This window comes from Pongo abelii, chromosome 2, assembly GCF_028885655.2.
Source record: "Pongo abelii isolate AG06213 chromosome 2, NHGRI_mPonAbe1-v2.0_pri, whole genome shotgun sequence".
In the NCBI taxonomy this organism is placed as follows: Eukaryota; Metazoa; Chordata; class Mammalia; order Primates; family Hominidae; genus Pongo; species Pongo abelii.
Window position 1 is genome coordinate 54526036 of NC_085928.1, and position 17235 is coordinate 54543270.

The 17235-nt window shown below is 34.4% G+C and overlaps 1 protein-coding gene across 13 annotated transcripts in view; it reads right to left on the minus strand.

The window, feature by feature from the left end:
* ROBO1 (roundabout guidance receptor 1) overlaps window positions 1-17235 on the minus strand; it is a 1183344-nt gene that overhangs the window by 73445 nt on the left and 1092664 nt on the right. For all 13 annotated transcript variants that reach the window (XM_054551660.2, XM_054551661.2, XM_054551659.2 and 10 more), the window contains 5 exons: window positions 15862-16033; window positions 6116-6321; window positions 4484-4565; window positions 4134-4302; window positions 3883-4049 (listed from right to left, as the gene is read on the minus strand). In XM_054551660.2, the coding sequence (XP_054407635.1) occupies window positions 3883-4049; window positions 4134-4302; window positions 4484-4565; window positions 6116-6321; window positions 15862-16033 (796 nt within the window). The remainder of the gene's footprint in view (window positions 1-3882; window positions 4050-4133; window positions 4303-4483; window positions 4566-6115; window positions 6322-15861; window positions 16034-17235) is intronic.

Sequence of the window (17235 nt, forward strand, 5' to 3'; positions counted from 1 at the left end):
ATACACAGACAGGACACATGGGTGAAGAATCATAGTAACTAACAATGGTAACAACAGCTGCACCTCTGCCTCGATGACCGTCACCCCTACCTGCCAGGTGCTCATCTCATCTTCCTTGCATAATCAAATCTTGCCTTTGGGAAAGCACACTTTGATTACCACATAACAAGGCTCTAACTCCAAACATGACATAGGTCTACCTGACTTCTCTACTGGGAACCTGTGCCCTGTATCTGTGCACCTTTAGCTTTTGACCCCAGCTCATTCATAAGTATCTACACTTGGGGAAGATTCTTTTGCAACCATATTTCAGAAACGGTTAGAGAAATTATGCCTGCTCCTTTATGAATCACGTTCCAACAAGTCCTTCTTGAATTTCCTCAGCCCTCATTTTTCTCCTTGCTGTGTTTGCGTTCTGTTCCCTCCAGTGAAGTTTTTTTTGCAGGTGATTCCCCAGGCTCTTATTACGGTGGGAATCCAGGGCTTACAGCCTCAAATGAAGTGCAAGAACAGGCAAGATATGTGCCTCAATTTTACTTCTTCTCGTGGGCCCTTTTCTGTTGCCTCGAGCTAGAATAAGCATAACTATTCCATATGGCAGTCTCTTAAAACGTTAAGGAAAAGATGTCATGTCTGCTCTGATGTTATTATTTTCTGGCCTAACCATACCCAGATCCTTGAAGGTCTTTTCATATGATGTGATTTTCAGCCTTTCATGCAGCCTCATCGACTATCCCTACCGTCCTCCTCTTAGAAGTCCATCTGAACATGTAGTGTCCAGAACAAACACATTACTCCATTCATGAACGGAATAGTTCGAAGTAAAAAGAGAAAAATTACTTGATCCAGGCTTAATTCTAGTGCCAGCTAAGACTACATTTGTTCTCTTGGCAACTACATCCGTCAGGAGGTTCAGATGGGTGTTTTATTTTAAAGTCAGACCACTCCAAAAGCCCTGACACACTCACATATACTTCCCGTAAGCCTGCTGTCTTTAGTCTATCCTTTTACAGCTAATTTTTTAAACCCAAGTTCAAGTACCAGACTTTTTAATTTGCTCTATTAACTTTAATAGTTAGCACTCTCCCATCAGTCCAATCTGTTGAGCTATATTTAATTCTGATTCTCTTATTTGAAATACTAGCTGTCTTTCTCAGTTTTACGATATCCACAAATTTTATGAACTTCCTTTACTTTTAGTCCTGACACTAAAAGAAATACAAGTCCAATAACAGATTTTATGGGATAAAATAGAAAACACATCTGAATCTTATATACTTATATATTGATTGGTTAATTCATTCCTTGTCCAATCCTGAGGAATGGGTATGTTTAGCCCCATTTTATAGGTGAGGAAACTCAGAAGGGCTGACTGACTTGCTCAAGGCCACACAGCTAGTAGATTGAGGAGCTGAAATTTTTTTTAAAAAAGTCTTTGATTTCACAATTGTACGCCTGTTTCTCTATATTTCTAGTATTCCAGTTGACAAGGATTCATTACACTTAGAGTGATGTGGTTTGGCTGTGTCCCCACCCACATCTCATCTTGAACTGTAGTTCTCCTAATCCCCATGTGTCACGGGAGGGATTCGGTAGGAGGTAATTGAATCATGGAGTAGTTACCCCATGCTTCTGTTCTCGTGATAGTGAGTGAGTTCTCATGAGACCTGATGGTTTTATAAGGGGCTTTGCGCACTTTTGCACTTCTTGCTGCCACCACGTGAACCGGGATGTGTTTCTTTCCCCTTCTGCCACGATTGTAAGTTTTCTGAGGCTTCCCCAGCCATGCTGAACTGTGAGTCAATTAAACCTCTTTCCTTTATAAATTGCCCAGTCTCAGGGAAGTTCTTTATTAGCAGCGTGAGAACAGACTAATACATTGTTCCACTAGCTATGCATATGCAAAGGCAAATTGACAGAAATGTTAAAAAGACTAAATGAATGTTCAGACAGAATGCTAACTTACTCCTCACTTACAAATGAGGTTACATATTACAGAATCATGCATGTGAGTACAGGACAAAACAGTGTTAAGCTGTAGTCACCAAAACCTTTCAGTTAGAGTCTACTGGCTGGAGACCACTGTGCTGGGGACGAAAGTTTAAACTCATTTTACAGCTGTCATTAGGTCTACATTCTTTACAAATGTGTATCTAATATCAAAAACCTCAGACTGCCTTAAGGCAGGCTGCAAGTATAGTAAAGCTCCTGGAGAGGTGATTGATAAAGCAAATATGAGCTATGGGTGTGTTACATTCACACAACAGACAAACGTGGACATGTTCTACAACTTGGTGTGTTTTTCTGCAAATTCTGAAACAAAAAGTGCTTCCGAAAAAACTGTTTATGTACATACTTGAAGTAACAAAACAGCAACATGGCTGGCAGACCCCTCTCCCAAACCAGCAACAAAGGAGTTTAAGTCTCAGTCATCTTGTGTATAACTTGTTTCTATTAAAATAACCAAGTCTATTTTTTTCTTTTTTCCTTTGTTTCCGTAATATAGAAACACTATCCTTCTGTATGTTGAGAAAATAATTTTATAGTTCGAATCACTCCCCTCTAAAATTACCTTTCTTTACTAATATAAAAACAAGCACATTTTATTTACAATGACGTGATTTTTTTTCCAAAAATAAAAGGTAAAGGATGATTCAAATTCATCTCTTTTTTTCCAGTATATTAATTTTACCCCTATTAGAGCACTAAAATAATAGGATGAGCAAGGGTGTGGAGAGGTGAAAATAATCCGTCTGTTGAAAGCTAAAAGTAATTTCTGTTCACAAAAGATAATATGCAGAATACCCAACATTTGGTCCAAAGGAACAAAATTTCCAGTTTTAAATGTTCTAGAAGCAGCTTTAAACATGTTCATTTTTCTTTTATCTGTTTTTCAAACGTAGCTTTGCCCACAACGTAGGTGTTTTTCATTTAAAAGTTTCTTATATCATGGCTCATATAATTGACAATAAAGACAGGCCAAACAAAATAAAGACCTAAAGTATTTTCTCCATGCTTTGTTGGAGGTTGACTGGACTGAGGAATTAATAACAAGTTCCCAGATATCTCTTACATTCGTGTGATCTCAAGAGTATTATTTGATTAGGGTTGTAATCTAAAAATTCATCCAGAAGGTTATGAGTACTGAACTTATAAATAAAATTTAGTTAATTTTAAATACAATTATAATATGATTAAGATTGTACACCTACATGTTACCATATTTGAAATTCAGGAAATTGAATAGAATACACAAATATTCACATATTTTTAAAATTTATGGGTACTGACAGGTGTATATATTTATGGGTACATGAGGTATTTTGATATAGGCATATAGTGCATAATAATCACATCAGGGTAAATGGGGTATCCATCACCTCAATCATTTATCCTTTTTTTGTGTTACAAACATCCCAGTTATACTTTAGTTATTTAAAAATGTACAATAAATTATTGTTGACTGCAGTCACCTTGTTGCTGTCTAATACTAGATCTTATTCATTATATCTAACTATTTTTTTTTTGTACCCGTTAACCATCCCCACTCTCCCCACAGCCACCCTACTACCTTTCCCAGCCTCTGGTAACCATCATTCTACTTTCCATCTCCTCACGTAATATTTCTGTCTTGATATATCTGTAATTTTAAGAGAAACAGTTCTCTTTGTTAATCCATCTTATGTTGGTATGCTTAGTCCAGAAAATAATAAAGTTTGTAGACATTGTGTTTGTATATTAAAAATTAATTAAGCAACTTGGGCAACCTGAACAACACACTGTAAATGTACAATTCTAGCATGTAACACAAGCGATTTGTCTGTGCAACTATAATATCTAAGGATAAGTAGGTGTCACAGGTTTAAGTAAATCAATATTTACCTTGTGTTTTCACTGGATCTGATATTTGGCTTGGATCACTAATTCCATATGCATTAGCTGCCCTCACAAGGAAAAGGTAAATTGCATTAGGTTTGAGTCCTTTAATGGCAAATGTTTCTGTTTTCACATTCTCTGCTACGGTCTGCCAGCTGCTACCAGATGCATGGCTAAGGATAGACACACAGGTTAGAACATGCATATTTAATGGAGAATCAAAAAAGAACAACTAGGAAGCATCTCCTTCACTCTACCTGAAGGCTTCTATAATATAAGATGTTGGAGTTGCTCCTGAATTCAAATTTGGTTGCCATGATAATGTGACTGTATTTCTGCTGACATCCGTAACTTCAGGTTTTGATGGGGCACTAGGGATTAAATTTGGGTCAGTGGGTCTTGGAGGCTGAACTGGAACTCCAAATTCTAAAAAGCAGGAAAAAGGCCAAAATAAAAGATGTTTACACATACACAGATAAGCTTATAAATGCAGATAACATATTCATACACCAACTCAGGGAACAGGACATTTACTTCATCAATATCCTAGTAAGTAAACAACTGCATTTTAAGCTTTATTTTAAGGGAAACACACCATTTAATTTACCTTGAACTTCAATGTAAGCACTCCATGTTGCTTCACCACTGGGGGTTGATGCAATGCAGGTGTACCGACCAGTATCACCCAGCTGAGAAGGCAGACAAAAAATAAATATTTGGAAAAATCAAGAACTCACTGGGCTGGAAAAGCAATTACAGGTTTGTATATGATCCATGAATATGGATAACTGCATTAAAATTCACTAACCAGAAACTTCCCCTTAGTTGAACATATTTTTATTGAATGTGAAGGAAAATATTACATCAGTATAAAAAAAGAGATTTTATATGATTGTTCTAATGGTATAATAAGAAATATTTAATTGCATTAGCATATACTATCATCAGCCTCAGGGCATATATTATCATCAGTCTCAGGGACAATAATTCCCAAGGTAAGGCATACAACTCTTCAAATTCAAAGTGTTAATATTTACTGCTAAAATATATCTTTATGTTTAATAAGTCATACAATAAGGCTGATAAAGTTTAACCAATGGCTATTCTTGCTATTTCATATTTTACTTATATATTTAACTTTATGGACATATGAGATCAACAGAAAAAGGATAGGCATCATAGAATTTTTTTCTTAAACTACTGACTTTTCTGGGTTTTAAAACTTGTAACTTAAAGCAGTTTAAGAAGTACAAAGCCAAACCCGAGCTGGAATGAACACTCTCACTCCCTTTTAAAACCTGAATGTCAGAAAGCAAACAGGTTACATGTTCAACTTTGAAATCAGCAGCAGGATAATAAACCCATCTACTTCTGCTCAAGCTAATAACCATCTTCAAGTAACATTTGATAAAGAAAGAATGTTGTCATCTTGCCCTGGCAATTGCAGGAATCAAGTCACAATAGTCACAAAGTAGCACAACATATTAACTGTTGTGGCACTTAAAGTGAACTGTGATGCTGATCCAATACTCCAAAGGAACCACCCACACTAGGAGATAAAGTAACTGAAATTTATATTTATTGATGCCAGGACTATTCTTTCATATGCCTCAGGAGCTTGTCTGATCTTGACCTAAAAAAAGAAGAAAAATCAAAACAATAAAGTCCTGAAAGAGCAGGCATGGGATGTGATGCCTGTGAAAGTAAATCCTTAAATGGTTCCTCCAAACCTGTGGGCTTTCCACCGTTGAGCATTCTGATTTGAACTGTACACTCGGTGTGTACATTGCTTTATGGCTTTTGTTTGCATGTATAGTTTTGCCATTGCAAAATGATGAAACAAATACGATAGAAGAACTATCTAAGCATATTGCACATAAAATGATACAGGTAAATATCTTAAAAGATGCCTTATGGAAGGAAGGACTGCATCGTACCACTACTTTGAAGATATTTATTCTCTCACAAACCCTCATTACTTTCCTCGGTAGGTTCTTAGAAATCCTTTCTTCTCCTCCACACAACCTTAAATTACCTGCCATGGACTAAATTATGAGTTAAATCATCTCAAACATATACAATGAAATATCTGAAAAAAATAAAACATCAAATTAAAAATATATTACTACTCTTCATTTAACACTTCATTAATTGCAAAATTTGAAATTTCAATGCCAGTTGTTGGAAGCACAAACAAAGTGAAACAAAACAAGAAAAGCAAGGTGCCATTCCAAGTTACCTTAGCATATCGGATCTGCAGCACTCCGTTCTCCAGCTGTTTGATTCGAGAGTCTTGGGTTGAAACGAGGACTCCATCCTTTCTCCACAGAATGGTAGGCACTGGACTGCCTGTGGCCACACAGCTGAGGACTAAAGTGCCATCCACAGCTACAGTCTGATTCACAGGACCTTGTCGAATAACCGGGGGAGGCCGATCTGCAATCACTGCCAGAAGAAACAACAGGAAATAGATTTCTGCAACTGGAAGCAATTTTCTAATCATCCAAGCAACAGCAGTTGCTCTAGGCTTTGAAACAAACAAAAGATAATTAAACAAGTAATTAAAGTAGGAGACATGCATTATTCAAAATGCATTTATATGATGCACTGATTCAGAATACTAAAATGAGACACAATGTGCTACTTTCAAATGACCAGCCACTCACTGAGCTGGCTGCATTGTCAAGAGGCCTATTTAAAGAGTTCAGGAACTAGGATTGTGGATGGTGAAGTAGATACAGAGTCGGAATACTGCACTTTTTAAACTCAAAAATATGAAAAAACACAACATAACAAAAAAACCATTCCTCTCAAGGAAACATATGAGATAAATTTTAATAAATGAAGCAAAGCCAAATTGACGTTTCATAACTGTTTTGTACAACAGAAAAAAAGAAACAAGGTACCATATCAGCATGTTTAACAATTTTGGATCCAAAAAAGTGCATTGGATTTTCATAATTTAGTAAATCAGTATGATTGAGTTCCCTGTGTCTTTTTATCTTATAATTCTTTCTATTACAATATACATGGGAGAAAATTACCCAACTGTAATGAATTCAAAGAAATTGGAAAATTGCCCAAATACATTGTTGTTTGGCTGATCCAAAGAGACAAGTCAAAATGATGTTCTAACTTGGCAAACACCATCCTTCTCTATTGGGATTAATAGGATTGGGAACGTGCCTCTGCTAACTCCGTTACCTTAGATAATAGTATAACATACTATGGAAAATAACAACGAGAGGCAATTTTATTATGTGTAAATACAATTATCCCCATGATTACATGAAAAAAATCTAAAATCTAAAATCTTTATCTGACATGAAGTCTTTCTTAGGGGAAAACATAGAGCAACTGTGTTGGAACTAGAATAAATTCTACATTGAAGAGGTGTTCCCATCCCCTGACTTAGGCTATTTATATGAAACTCTATAGTTTTTTTTTAATGACTTAAAAACCAAATTTCAGAAATTTTCTTTAAATATTCAACTTGAAATTTCTGAATGTTAATGAAAAATTTTTAAAAGACACAAATGTACACAGAAAGATTCTAAGTTGCCTGGTTAAAGAAAAGTGGTTGTCAGAGTAACTAAATTTTGGAGGCAATAATTTTCAAAGCTGGATCCGTCATGTTTGAAGCTTTATGAACCAAAGATTTTCACAAGCTGGAGTCACACTTTAATTTGCTCCTCATTTGTCATGCAATAAATATTAGTTTTGTGCATGCAAACTGAAAAAAAAGAAAAGAAAAGATAAACAGGAAAGCAAGGGAGTGAAATCAGCAGCTGTGCATTTGCACTCTACTCTTCCAATTCTCTTCTATATCTTGGTTACTAGGGTGAAATTTGCAATACCAAGGGGTGAATTAGAAGGCTAGAGTTTGAAACTTGGCAGGAGGAATATTCTTTGTAACTGATTATAATTAAGTCCAGTAGAAGAATGGTTTAAATTTGGTAGTCTTATATTTAGAAACAATCCAACATCTGGGAATATATTCAATGTTCTCTCTCTTTATGGTTCTTTGATATTTGTATTTTATTTAGTGTCATCCACACCCCCCCATTCCATCCCAAACCAGTTATTGATGCCATTTTTTTGGTATAATTTACAATGTATACTTAACAAAAATAAAGCAATAAAAGAAAAGGATCAGCTCTAGCATCTGCCATATGTCTTTGGGCAAGTTCCTTAAATTCTCTAAGCCTCAGTTTTGTATTGTTTTTAAATCCATCAACTAAGCGTAATAACATTTTTTTCTAAATAGCTCAGGCAAGGCTTTGTTACGCATATTTAAATGGAACAGATAAGGGACTGCTTGGCTAACTGCAAAAGGCTAGACATATATATGCACTGTAGTATCACTAGTGTCCTCTTTGGTAAAACAAACACAACAACAAAAAAAACTATTATGTAAATCATAGATGAAAGATTTGGCCAGGCACTGGGGCTCACGCCTGTAATCCAGCACTTTGGGTGGCCAACTAAGGTGGATTGCTTAAGCCTAAGAGCTCAAAACCCGCCTGGGTAACATGGCAAAACCCCATCTTCACAAAAAAAAAAAAAAAAAAAAAAATTAGCCGGCCATGGTGGTGTGCACCTGTAGTCCCAGCAACTTGAGAGACTGAGGTGGGAGGATCACCTGAGCCCAGGAGGTTAGGGCTGCAGTGTGGACTTTGATCAGGCCACCGCACTCCAGCCTGGGTGACAGAGTGAGACCCTGTCTCAGAAAAAAAGAGAAACATTTAAGGGTTTATTAAAGCAATTTGATGTTTCCAGGTAGAGAAATGAAAGTTTTTGATGTCATGAAGTAGAATAAAATACTCGTAAAAGATTTGCACTTACAGACACCAAAGAATGTACCGCATTTATGAGTCAAACCTTAATTTAGAATGAGACAAACCTCATATTCAGGTCTAGGATCTTCTGTTGGAATTATTAGAATGAATTATCCAGAAATAAAGTAGGAAGTGTAAGAATCAGAAATGTTTAACAAAGTGATTAAATGCTCGGACTTTGGAGTCAGAAGACGTTAGTGCCATACAACAGAAATGTTCCATATCTACTCTCTCTCCAACACAGTAGCCAATAGCTCCAAGTGACTACTGAACATGTAAGTGTAGCCAGAGTAACTGGGGAATTGGATATGCAATTGTATTTAATTTTAAGTAATTTAAATTCAAATTTAAATAGCCCCATATGGTAAGTAGCTACCTTATTGGAGAGTGCAAACATGTCAGTTCTGCTACTTATCATTGTAATTTGGGTACACATCTTCACATTCACTGCCTCAGTTTCTTCACTGGTAAAATTAGTTATGGTTAGATTTGAAATTGTTCATGTGTGAAAAGTTTCTAGTATAGTGCCTGGCCCTACATAAGCTTATCCTATAACTTGTTATTAGTCACTGTAGCTCATTATTGTCAGTGTAAAAATAATAGTGGTGGAGGTAGTGATGGTATAAGCAGTGTAACAGGTATAACAGGTACTGTAATATATATTACAGCAGGGTTACACCACCTGTTATAAATATATATATATTACAGCAGGGTTACACCACCTGTTATAAATATATATATATTGTATTACATATATTTATATATGAATATATATATATAAATGCATTTATATGATGCACTGATTCAGAATACTAAATGAGATACAATGTGCTACTTTCAAATGACCAGCCACTCACTGAGCTGGCTGCATTGTCTATATATATATATATATATATATAAATATATATATTACAGCTAGGTTACATATTTTTTTTATATATATATATAAATATATATATATATCAGCAGGGTTATAAAAGGGTTATAAAAGTTTAGCTGTCTTTTCCCCACATTTAATGAAAGACTTCAAAACCCTTCAAAATAAGGGTATATAATCAGAATGTTGTAATTTGTCACCTCAAAAATAGCGATCATGAAGTCTATGTTAATATATATAAATATATTTATGAAATAATTTTAAGAGAAAAAGAACAGAATATACACACGTTGATTAGTTCATGTACAAAAAGTCACATTTATACACCAATAAACACTGCAGATAAAGAGCATAATTGTCATCCATTTACGAAGTGCAAATATTGTATCTTGGAAATCTATAAATTTGGCTATAAAATATTATTATTCCATTTTAGAAATCAGGGAACTGAAACTCTAGAAGTTCAAGTGACTTGTCCAAATCAAGTAGTAACTGGCAAATCTCTTTTCTAAATAAAATATAACACTCTTGGCACTATGTATCTATATATTTTGTGAGATGAATACGAATGATTTTAAATTTTCTGCATTATGTAGTAATCATTAACTTTGTTTTCTTACATTCTGATATTATAGTAAAGAGAAGAAAGATGTTCAGTTAAATAGAAGACAAGAATTTGTATGTTTCTGAGTCAAATGTTATTAGGGATAGGTCACAGCTACAGTCAACACAACATTTTAAAGGCAGCTGCCACTTCTGTGCTTCATGTTTTATTCTGCCTTTGTCTTTGTTCTGCTTGCAAACAGTAAAGGTCAAGAAGCTAAAGACAAATAGTATCCCCAAAGTACTCTGCCTACTAGCCAAGCTCTGGACTTGCTAATGTATAAATACTGGTATTTCCAGCACTTGCAATAATTCTAGCTTCACCCATGAAGAATGAGACCAGTGTTAAATTGTTTTCACAATATCAATAAGCTCCAAAATAAAGCAAATAAAACTTAAAAAACAGTGCCAAAACAGCAAACACAAAATCACCTTAAAACCCCCAGAGTTTGCAGGGTGAAACAGGACATTTAGTGTTAGAGTGGCTAGTAGGGATGAATCCCAAATTCAAAGATATTTAGAGATTTTGTTTTTGTTTTTTATAGTTTAATAAAAGGTCTACGTGTGATCTAGTCTCACAAACACAAGCAATTTGTGATAATGTAATGTCAGTTGGCACATGAAAACCTTTGCTTTAAATTATAATTATAAAAATTGGAGATATTTGAGACTACTTTAGCATAGGTTTCTAAAATCTTTTTTTATGTATACCTATATATAAGTTGCTTTACAAAGTTGCAATTATTAATGTATGTATCATTCTATGTTCTAATGTCTCTATATATTGGTTATAGCAATCATTACCGAATTCACTATATGGCTTTCGCAATCATTATTCAATGGCTGTAATGTACTTAAGACATTATAAAAATATTTTAGGTCATACTAGCTTATTGGAGCCAGTACATGTATAATATGTAAGAGTTTGAGCTTTTGAGAGAGACAATCCTAGTGTTGAATTCTCACTTAACCAAAAGCTAGTTTTTTTTTCCTTTTTTCTTTGTTTCATCCACTCATTAAAAAAAAAAAAAAAAACTATGGAGAATTTGCCACATGAGAGGTCCTGGTTGGATACTAGCAAGCATTTAATTTGACTAGAGAGACATAGGTCCTGCCTTCATGGAACTTAATGTCTAATGAAGAACATAGGAAAATAAACAGAACTCAAAAAAGTATAGGATGCAATCTATGTATATACTGCAGGGGCTGGAGTATAGAACCTGCATTTGAAGAGTTAGGGAAGGCTTCTTGAAGGAAATGAAGCTTCATGTTGGTGGAAACAACGTGCAGAAGACAAGACGGAGAAGCGGCCGGGCGCGGTGGCTCATGCCTGTGATCCCAGCACTTTGGGAGGCTGAGGCGGGCGGATCACGAGGTCAGGAGATCGAGACCATCCTGGCTAACACGGTGAAACCCCGTCTCTACTAAAAATACAAAAAATTAGCCGGGCATGGTGGCGGCGTCTGTGGTCCCAGCTACTCGGGAGGCTGAGGCAGGAGAATGGCGGGAACCCGGGAGGCGGAGCTTGCAGGGAGCCGAGATCCCACCCCTGCACCCCAGCCTGGGCGACTCAGTCTCAAATTAAAAAAAAAAAAAAAAAAAAAAGAGAAGCATGGCAAGCACAATGATTAGGGCACGTCAGCAACACAGTATTCAGAGCTGAACCTGCAGTGGGGGCAGATAATGAATGGTAAAGCACGTTAAGGAATATACACTTTATCCTGAGAACACTAGAAAAGCAAATAATGAAACTGATGTTTTAACAAATTCCTCCAGAACTTCCTGAAATTCAAAGATATCTACAAAAGTCCTAGCCAACATTGTATCTGGTGGTAAAATATTAAATTATTTCCCCCTGAGGTTAGGATCAAGAAAAGTATGTCCATTATTGCCAATTCTGCTCACTGTATGGGAGGTCACAGGCAATGTAGGACAAGTAAAAGAAATAAAAGGTATAAATACTGAAAGAAAGACATAAAACTTGAAAGACATAAATATTGAAAAAAGACAGAAATATTGAAAGACATAAAACTTTTTATGTGCAGCTGACACATTTTGGACATTTATGTCATATAAAAATATATATTATATATATCAAAATATATGTATACACAAATATATATATTTTGATATGACTGTGTGTATATATGTATATATACATATATATGACTGTGTGTATATATGTGTATATATAGTATATATGTGTGTGTATATATGTGTATATATTCATATACACACACACAGTCATATCAAAAATATATATTTGTGTGTGTATATATATTTGATATATATAATATATATTTTTGATATGACTGTGTATATATTTTTTTATATGACTGTGTGCACAGTCGTGTCAAAAAATATATTTATACAGTCACATAAAAATCATATATATTATAATATGTAGGAGTAAAATTATAATAATATAATTTTATTGTCGAATTGTATGAGGCAAGCGCTTGAATGTACAGTTGACTTTTTTATATTAACCTTGTGTCCAGCAACTTTGCTAAATTCATTCATTTTTAATAGTTTGTAGGTAGATTATTTTGAAATCTTTATGTACAAAATGTGTCAGCTGCACGTAAAAACAGTTTTATGTCTTTCTTTCACTATTTATACATTTTATTTCTTTTACTCGTCCTACATTGCCTGTGACCTCCAATATAGTGAGCAGAATTGGCAATAATGGACATGCTTTTCTTGATCCTAACTTCAGGGGGAAATAATTTAATATTTTAGCACCAGATACAATATTGGCTAGGACTTTTGTAGATATACACACACACCGTCACATCAAAATCACGAAACATCTTAGGTATAAATGTACCAAAATATGTGCAAAGCCTTTACTCTTGAAACTACAAACCATTGCTGAGAGAAATTAAAGACCTAAATAATTGAGAGATACATGTGGGATACATACTGTTTCCCTGAATTGAGTCAGATTAAGATGTGAATTCTTTTTTTTTTTTTTTTCTTTTATTATTATTATTATTATTATTATTATTATTATACTTTAGGTTTTATGGTACATGTGCGCAATGTGAAGGTAAGTTACATATGTATACATGTGCCATGCTGGTGCGCTGCACCCACCAACTCGTCATCTCGCATTAGGTATATCTCCCAATGCTATCCCTCCCCCCTCCCCCCACCCCACAACAGTCCCCAGAGTGTGATGTTCCCCTTCCTGTGTCCATGTGTTCTCATTGTTCAATTCCCACCTATGAGTGAGAATTCTTAAGTTATTCAACAATTTAAATAAAATCAAAATTAAATATTCAGATTTTTTGTTTGTTTAGGGAGTGAGTGTGTACATGTGAAATTTTCACAAGTTTATTTTAAAATTTGTAAGAAAATGTTGATGATCTTCAATAGCAAACCCAAAACAAGGAAAGAAAGGTGGAGACTTATACCACCAGTTTTTAAGACTTAGTATAAAGCTACAATAATTAACACATATGGGCCGGGCATGGTGGCTCATACCTATAATCCTAGCATTTTGGGTGGCATAAAATAGAATAAATAGACCAGAAATAGGCCCACAAACCTATGTTTATTGGAATTTTGATAAGATGCCACTGCAATTCAGTGGAGAAAGGATAATCTTTCCAATAAATTATGCTGGAATTATTAGTTTTCATGTTGGGGAAATGAAAAGAATTTTGACTTTGAACTCATACCATATACAAAAATTCACTCAAGATAGATAAAAAAATTTGCATCGCAAAATATCAAAGGTGTAAATAATAAAGCTTCTAGAAGAAGACATAGAAGAATATTTTCAAGGCCTCAAGGTAGGACAGAAGAGTAAAAGCACTAATCATAAAAAAAAAAAATTGGTTTTCAGCAAAATTAATTACTTAATCCCTAAAACCATCATTAAGAGAATGACCAGGAAGAAATATTTCCAATATACATATCTGATGAAGACTTGTATTTCAAATACATGGGAAAACAAAAAGAAATTAGTACGTATGTCCACTAAAGGCAAACCAAGATAACCGAGTGCACCTGCCCAACAATGGACATGTACAGGAATAATGAGCTTTATTAATAAAAACCCTAAGCTGAAAATAGCATCAATAAGAGAGTACATAAATAAATTGTGGTCTATTTATGTGATGGAATACTACACAGCAACAAAAAAGAACATAAGTGTATTTTACTGACATTATTTTGAGGCAAAAATATACACAAAAGTGTATCTACTGTATGATTTCATTTAGCTGGATTTTAAGGATAAAAGGAATCAATGATGATAAAAGTCAGAAAAGTTATTATCTCTGCTAGCGAGAGGCTTGTTGACTAGAAAAGAGTCCATGGAAGCCTTCTATGGTCTTGGAAATGTTCCATATCTTGATCGGAGTAGTCATTGCATGAATAAATTCATCAAGCTGCATTAGTTTACTTACTTCACGGCATGCGTATTATACTTCAGTTTACGTAATTGGGAAAATAAGAGTGGTCTAGAGAAACATATTCTAGCAACAACAAGAAAATGTAATTTTGGGGAGAAGACCAGAAACAGGATGGAATTAGTAGGCTGTTACAATTTCACACTACAGATGACTAGCTCTGGGAGTTGATGAAGACAACTCAATGGATTAAAAAGATTATTGAATAGACACAGAGATAAAGAAAGATGAGGAGTCAAAGATGACTCCACAGATTCTAATTTAGAAAGCAACTGCTATTATATTGATTATTTGAGTCATTATCAGAAGTTTTAAAAGATCAACAATACTGAATATATAGAGTAAGCATCTTTTATTCCTGCTTCTCTTCTTTTATTCGTGTTCCAATTTCTTCCCTGAGAGGCAGGATGTTTCTTTCTTTAAATGCTCTTTCATCTACTTTTTGGAATTGACAGTGAAAATATTATTCCAATCACTACAATAAATTTAGCTTCAGAAGTAACAAATCCCTTGCCAGGGTCATGGCTTTGGTTCTATTTTTAATTTGAAAAATTCTTGTAACACTTTCTTGATTGCACACACGTATACTACACATGTATATATATTTATATGTATATACATGAAATAAGATATGAAAGAAAAAATACATATAAATATAGAGAATAAAACATATTTATATGTGCTTTTTTCTTTTTCTTTCATCTTCTTCTCAAATTATCACTACTGTCCATCTTACAGTCTGGAGATTTTGTTCAGCACTGTGTCTTTACAATAGGTTTGGCATTAATTGAACATGTTTAGGGGAGTTGACAGAATAAAATCACATTGAAGAAAACTTGTTCATTATCATAAGTTGTGAGCTGTTAGATTTAGGCTTATGACCTAAAGATTTATCTTATGTCCTAAATTATAGAAGAAAGAGAAGAGATGGCAATTTACACTAAGATATTACAAAATATTTTCTGTTTTCCAAAACATAGATACATTCCTATGTGCAGCCATTTAGTATAAACTTCTCCTTAGATAATTGCTATGCTTTTATGAATCTGATTGAATGCTACAAATTTATAATACATTTAGGTTAAAATAAGAATAATTTTGAACTTATTGTATCAACACCCTCTTAGGTTTTACACTAAAATAGCCATAAAAAGGTATAAAGTTGGAAATAAATATATCTACTGGCACCCTCTTTGGATCCTAAGTCAAACTTGGACATTTTGAAATAAAATGTTTTACACTTTACCATCTGTAACTTCCAAATATGCCTTTGTGATGATGCTTCCAGCAACATTTAAAGTCTGGCAGATGTAATAACCAACATCAGATCGCTGGACATTAGTAATTGTGAGGTCGCCAGTCTGGGAGACTGAAAATCGGCTGGATGACTGTGGTGGTTGATATGAGAAAAGTAGATTCTAGAACCCAGAAATTGGGATGGAGGAAAATAAAAATAGGTTAATTGTTAGGTTCCAATATTTTGGCACTTATGCATTTACATGTAAAAACATACATATAAAAGTATTCATACACATATGCATATGTATCCGTCTATATACACACACAAAAATGAGCTAAATATTCTTCCATCACATGCCCACATATATACATGTCCATGCATGTAAATATCTACATATGTACACATATACACATACAAGGTTTAATAATCTAACCTCAAATAGGGTCATTTGAAAATTTAAGTAACTCTCAAGATTGATACATATTTTTCTATCTGTTTTTAAGCAATAATAGATATATAAGAATATTAAGTATCTGGCCAGGCGCGGTGGCTCACACCTGTAATCCCAGTGCTTTGGGAGGCCGAGGTGGGCGGATCACGAGGTCAGGAGATCGAGACCATCCTGGCTAACACGGTGAAACCCCATCTCTACTAAAAATACAAAAAATTAGCCAGGCATGGTGGCGGGCGCCTGTAGTCCCAGCTACTCGGGAGGCTGAGGCAGGAGAATGGCGTGAACCTGAGAGATGGAGCTTGCAGTGAGTCGAGTTCATGCCACTGCACTCCAGTCTGGGCGACAGAGCGAGACTTTGTCTCAAAAAAAAAAAAAAAAAAAAATTAACTATCATTATGGTAAAAAATGTTGACATATTTAGCAAAACAAAGACCAAAGTCTTGCTTCACCTATATGTGACTACTAGGATTATTAATATTAAGACCTTTAGTATATTAAAGAATTAAAATGTAAACAAATTTTGACAAATTAAATTCAAGGATATCATTTTGGTACCACAATAAGCATCTCTGTTAGCTATCCATTGTAAAAGTTCAGTAACCTATGCCAAACTTTTAACACATATCTTGTTTCTCTTGTTAATTGGTGAGAATATGTGTTATGTATTTTCTAAAATTCATATATTGAATTTAATTAAAAGATCATGCTTCTTAGAGTTAGTGTATATGTCACACAAAAAAATAGATCATGTTATTGAATTTCATGAAATAAAAAATAGTAACATTTTCCCTACCACAACAAAATTGATTCTTTTAAAAAGTTTTGGTGACTTTTAATATACATCTTTTATAAAGGTTTAACTACTATTCCATGGATATATGTCTAATGACAACATTTTAGGGAAAAATGAGTTGTATTATTGAATG